The following is a 6,000-nucleotide window of genomic DNA, read 5'->3' as shown; positions in this document are numbered from 1 at the left end:
AATGAATAAGGAAGTAGCGGGAGTCCTTTGACTTGATACATTCATGGAGGGTGGGTATAAATGATGAGTCTGAGACGCGCATGATCCGTGAGATCAGGCTTCCTTTTCGAGCCTGATCATCTCGAGGACGCCGTTTCTCATTTCTATCAGAGCTTCGTACTCGGTCAATCCCATCCTCCGCTTGTTGCTGACATCGTAGACGCCGCCTTCTCCCTCGCAGTGCTCGCCTCTGGTTCCCCTTACCTGGAGGTTGTACATCCCTGCGATTTCCTCAAATCGGTCAAGGTTCGCCGACAACTTTGGCAGCTTCACGTGCACCGAAGCTCGCACTGCGCTCCCCAAATTCGTTGGGCAAAAGTTGAGGTATCCGATCCTCTCGTTCCAACTAAACTTTAGGTTTCGCTCGAGCGCCGTAACGGCTCGTACTAACCGAGCGTATACTTCTGCCAAATCACCACCTTCTTGCATAGAAATTATTCGCAGGTGGTCCTCTTCGTTGCACCAAACCAGAAAAGTCTTCGACTTGTTCAAGTATATTCCCCGACCTAAAAAAGATCAATGTTCAAGTTCCTTCAAACTTATTTACAAGACTCAATTATGATTCTAGTTAAAAAAGTTCTACGAGACAACTTTATCAAGTAGTAAACTCCTCGAGATGGCGACTATCGTTTGACTAATCAAAGACGGCATAACGATATCACGTGAAAAATTTTACTTCTAATTGATAGAAAGTCAATAGTATCGCTATAAGAGTTCTAGATTCCTACTATCGACACTTACCGACGGAAAAAATATCGGTAAGCGTCGGTAGTAGGAATCTATGTCTAGAACTCTTATAGTTATACTACCAAAGTCAGCTATGTCAACATATAACCACTGTCAGTAAGCCTTAAGTCGAAGCTGTAACAACATTATGTTCACAAAATTGAAAAACGTCTAGATAAAGACAAAGTGAAAGCAAAAACTATAGATATCAATATAAATTAAACGTAACGTCATTCAAAAAAATCTGGCAATCATCGAAATTTTTTTGTACTTGTTTCGACTACTTTTCAACATGTGATCAACTATGGGCTTCAAACGCGCCATTTTCATCAGTCTCCGATTAAATGACGTCAGTTACTCCCGGCAATAAGTCAGATATTATGGTGTCAGTAGTAAATACGGCTGAATCACTATTCGAAGGCTTTTTAGCCTGTAAAAATTAGTCATTTACTGTAGAGATGTACATTATACATCCGGGGTTCAGCCGCTGATCTATTCAGATCTATTCCGGCGACTGAAGCTGCCCCCGTTTCCATTCATAATGGTTATTCTCGCGTAATCACTGCAGTCTAGACGTTCGCGCAGCAGAAGCAAATTAACGTCAAGTCTATTCCTGCCTCGGTCTGACAGCGAAGTTAAAACTGTTCAGACGGACTCGCGAGTTATTAGATATACATGCATAAAAGACTTGAGGGTGCCTCACCCGTTGGCCAGTATTTACAGGCCTCGGCCGACTGCAGGAATCGATCGCCTTCCTTGAAGAGGAAATGATCGTCGATTAACTTCTTCTGCACGTCCTTCTCCATTCCTACCAACGGATAATACTGCCCCTTCAAGTCATCTTCCAATTTACCGAAAGCATCTGTCACCTTGGAACGAGCGTTTAACATGAAATCAGGCTAAACATTCCGAACCTTTTCACTCAAGGACTATTTATTTACGTCAAGAAACACGCGAACAGTCCTCAAACCGTAATGAGAAACGAATTATTTAGCGCATCAACACTTCTCTTAGGCTCAAGTATCCTCTCAACAACAGTATATTTACATAATTCTTCCCATTTCTATTATTGTTGGTCAAACTTGTCAGAGCCAAAGCTTCAGACGGTACTTATAGACACAAAGTGCATAATTGGATACTCAAGAGTTTATCCAAATATTTTTCGCATACCTTATTTTCAATCTCGTAGTAATGAGTCTCGCTCATGCTCGGATTAAACGGATAGCCGTCGAGGGATCGTCCTGTGCGTACCCTGGTCGATATCACATAGTTTCCCGAAGGATCCAAGTTCCCCATGTCAACGGGCTTGCCCCAGTCTGGAAGGGGGTGGATGTCCTCTGGACCGAAGCCTCCGTGGTAATCCTCAATTATTGGATCAAACAATTCGGCGAACACGGTATAGGCCTCGGGATCCGGAGCATAGATCCCGATTCCAGAGTCCAAATTTTCTACACCGGACTGAATGACGTGCAAGAGGGTAGATCCGTAGGATGTTTTGCGCTTTTTAAGCTTATCAAACACCTCGCGTGTCAGATATTTCTTGAGGAGCGACGGGCTGTCGCTGTTCGTTAATAATTTATAACCCTCTTCCAGCTTCCTGAGTATTTCTGGATCGACGTTAGACATCGCTGACTTTTGCCGGCACGAGCATAATCGTTTGTCGCACATTTTTATTCGCGATTATTGTGTTAAAATTTTTATCTTTGGAGTATTAAATCAGCATCGTTTTCTAAAAGGTTTCGGTTACAAATGTCGTTTCAAATTTAATATTTATTATCGATAAAATTTGAAAATCGCTGAAGCTTTGATCGAGTAGCACCAAGGCGCACAGGGTGAAGAATGACCGTCTGCCGAAAGTTTCACCCCATTGGTTATTCGTGCCTTCTGCTTGGAAATGATTATATACTCTTGAAATGAAACTGAATTTCCGCAACCATTATGCGAACCCCTAATGGCACGTTACTAATGGACGAATGAATGAAAGTTGAAAGTTTGCGTGCGCGGTAAAAACTGTGAGCGGAATTATCCGTAGATATAGGTGTACGGACAATTGAAGTGTTGCGTTTTGGCATTCGTCATGGAAAAGAATAGATCGTGAATTCGTGAGCGATAGATAAAAATTCGTAAGTGATTAAAGAGTAAAAGTGATGAAAAAATGGATGCGACAGGGATTACGTTTTGCTATTCGTCACCGTACAGCTTGGATTCTCTGGTAAAATTGGTGCAGTATGGAAAAGATAAAATAAAATAAAAAACTACGTGTCACGAAGAAAATAAACAAAGTGATTATATCAGTAGGCAGATGTGCGATCTAATAAATGCCGCGGAAAATAGCCGTGTTTAGAAAACTCGTGTCCATTTGCCGTATCAGATAAAAAAGCGCGTTATCTTTCCTTAACGAAGGTTAACGGCAGCCCATGGCCATTGCCACCATGGGTTAAGGGTTCGTGTTAATCTCGATTTGCAACTCGAGCTTTCGCCGTTAGTTTTAATCTTCTAATATGAATAGATAAATGCGAATAACCGTGTCGGGTGGGTTGGCGTAATATTATCTCAGGAGTGATCTAGGGAGTGTGAACACTGTAAAAATACCCCCGTTAGCGTAATAAACCTGTCCGATAAATGGCGGTGACAAAAGGGTGCGAAGTTTGCTGCAGAAGCCTTCTTGTAAAAGCTCGAGAGACACACGGTGCGGTGGTCACGTGAGACGTGCTTTCGAAGCATTTCGCAATGCAAACACGTTATTTCGGGGAAGGATAAGAATCTTTGAGGGTTGGGAAAAGGGTCAAGCGTGATTTCCGAAAAGGGCCTGCAACCTTCTTCCAAGAAATCGACGTTTCTCGTTCCACGTTTTACGACACTCGATAACACAAGGTGTAACACTTACATTCATATCGCCACCCCACAGCAACCACTTTCTCGTGTTGCGACCAAGTAATTCACATCGAGTCGCATTGCGTCACGATCCGACGAAGATTAAATCGAGACTCCTATGAATTTCAAACCAAGCCAGTTCATTTCCATGATAACTCCACACCTCTTTCACCCTGTCACGATTTAGCACTTGGTCTTTTCTTCTTAATTCCTACTGTTGTTTTGAACGGCCATTCTTGTAATGATTTCCTGTTTTACAGTCATATCAGCTGAAATCCCGAGACAACGATCTTCGCTATCTTTTTCACCTGAATCCTCCATGTGGAATGATAACGTTTATCATATGCATGTTTGCCGCTCTCTTAATCGCTTCGGCAATGATCGTGAGTACTGATTTTCAAATCTATATAAACGATATTCAAACAAATTGAAACGTCGAGGCGAATCTGAGAATAATTTCAAAAGAATATATAGTGTTTTCTAATTTCTTCGTACTTTCGAATTTTTTTTATTTCTTTTTAGTTTTCCTCTCGCCCGTTAACGTTGCGTTACGGATTACGGTTACCCAGTATGCTAATTACTCACGTTTGAAGTGAAACTTTTCGAATGTTTTGGCATCTATTGTGGAGGTACTGGTTCGCCCTAAGTAACGATGCAACTTTATAATTATCAGATAACAGTTACTTTGAATTGAAGTTTACGGTGGAGAAAAGCTCTGCTCTTCCCTTCCCATCCCATCCCATCCCGTCCCGTCCCTTTCCCTTTCCATTTCCTCTCATCCCCCTTCTCGTCTCTATCTCTCTTCTCGCCCCCGTCACTCTTTCTCAGGCTATTTCCTCTGACGGATCCGAAGAAAGGGCAGCACGGCCGGAAATAATTACAGAGACGTTTGGGAATTCGAATGTATTTCATAACGCGCTAATTAGTCATTGTCTACAGAGGTAATAGCTTGATTATACGATAAACTCCATACAAGTCGAAAATCACGCAGTCTGATTAACCGGAGATTTCGACACGTGCGGCTCTCCGTATAACTTCCTATTCTCATGGTTCGGGGTTTTCCTTCAGAATCTGGAAGTTGGAAAGCGTCGATAACCTTAATGGTACCTAATGCAATAATTGTTTTCAGAGCTTACGTACGATGCGTAGGAATGAGAATCTTTTCCAAGAGTTACAAGAGGATACTGGTAACGTGAGTAATTTAACAAAAATGGGGAAAAAAATAACAAGAGTAAAAATAACCGTGTCTTCATATTTTGAATATTCAAACTTTTACAGAAATTGCCTAGAAAAGAGAGTGTATTGGATATAAGGCCAGCTTATAACTGCATTCACAAACACGTGAGTTCTACACTCAGCATGCATTTGTCGAAAGACGTTTACCTAAGGTGTGAATACACACACTAAATATTGATAAAATTAATTTCAGTTGAAGCAAACTGACGTGTTTCAAGAAAAGGCCAAGAAAACGGTACGTTTTAGTTTTACGTTTAAGTAGAACGAACCACCGATTACATTAAGAATTCGAAACAAATTACTATTAACAATAAACTGTTTCTCCGATGCTTTCAACAGTTATGGAAAGAGCGTCTCGAGATTGAAATAATGAATAGCAGAATATCTTGCATCAACAAACTGCTCAGACCAGAGGTAAGACATTGTTGTAAGGCGAGTAATTCTCTTCATTTTTTGTCTCTCATAGAAAAACCGTCTTACCTATTGTTATAGTTAATTGAAGACCTTTTCTCCGAGACACTTAAGTCAATCGGCTCAGACATACTTTTTTCTTGCACAGGCGCCGCAGTCTCAGTGGCGAAAATCAAGATCGCCAAAAGTTTTTTACCGCGATGGAAACGCAGTAACAGCATGATGAATGTCCAAAGTGAGACAGTGACATTGTGTGAATATTTTAGGTGATATTCCAAGTATTATCGTACATTGGAATTACACGACGAAGATTAAAATTTTCCACCCAATTAATATGATGAAGTGTTTGAAATTTTTGTAATTATTCCATCAGAGTGGTGTAATGCTTATACATGTAGATAACTAATTATATATATATATATATACCTATTAATTATATGTTTTTAGAAACTATTGAACCATTCTGACAGGGTTTCAGAGCATCATGCCTGTCTACCTATCCTACTGAAACCGTTGCCACGTTTCACTAATTAGGAAGCAGGGTGGCTTTACTTCCGCAATTAGCGAAGTCAATGAATCGTCGAACATCAATAAAAAAAAATGGTTTATCAGACAAGCCGTAAAATCCTTAACCTGCTCTTCAGAAACACTTGATCGTCCCGCTAAAAACTTTCCGATTATCTACGATGGACAAGAAATTAAAGTTCGATGAAC

At 40.8% G+C, this 6,000-nt stretch overlaps 2 protein-coding genes across 2 annotated transcripts; one reads left to right on the top strand and one right to left on the bottom strand.

The window, feature by feature from the left end:
• Positions 1–93: 93 nt before the first annotated feature.
• LOC124404137 (arginine kinase-like) lies at positions 94–2,433 on the bottom strand. The gene is made up of 3 exons (XM_046878034.1): positions 1,936–2,433; positions 1,469–1,634; positions 94–545 (listed from the first exon to the last, which is right to left on the bottom strand). The coding sequence occupies exons 1-3, from the start codon at positions 2,431–2,433 to the stop codon at positions 94–96; spliced, it is 1,116 nt and encodes a 371-aa protein (XP_046733990.1).
• Positions 2,434–4,570: 2,137 nt separating this feature from the next.
• On the top strand, positions 4,571–5,509 carry LOC124404138. Its single transcript, XM_046878035.1, has 6 exons — positions 4,571–4,580; positions 4,769–4,831; positions 4,918–4,980; positions 5,069–5,110; positions 5,215–5,289; positions 5,435–5,509. Exons 2-6 carry the CDS (start codon positions 4,781–4,783, stop codon positions 5,507–5,509), a joined length of 306 nt encoding a protein of 101 aa, XP_046733991.1. The 5' UTR covers positions 4,571–4,580; positions 4,769–4,780.
• Positions 5,510–6,000: the final 491 nt, after the last annotated feature.

The sequence above is a fragment of the Diprion similis genome, chromosome 3 (assembly GCF_021155765.1).
Source record: "Diprion similis isolate iyDipSimi1 chromosome 3, iyDipSimi1.1, whole genome shotgun sequence".
NCBI lineage: Eukaryota > Metazoa > Arthropoda > Insecta > Hymenoptera > Diprionidae > Diprion > Diprion similis.
Note: the sequence above shows the minus strand (reverse complement) of the source record. Positions and strands in the feature narration are given on the sequence as shown.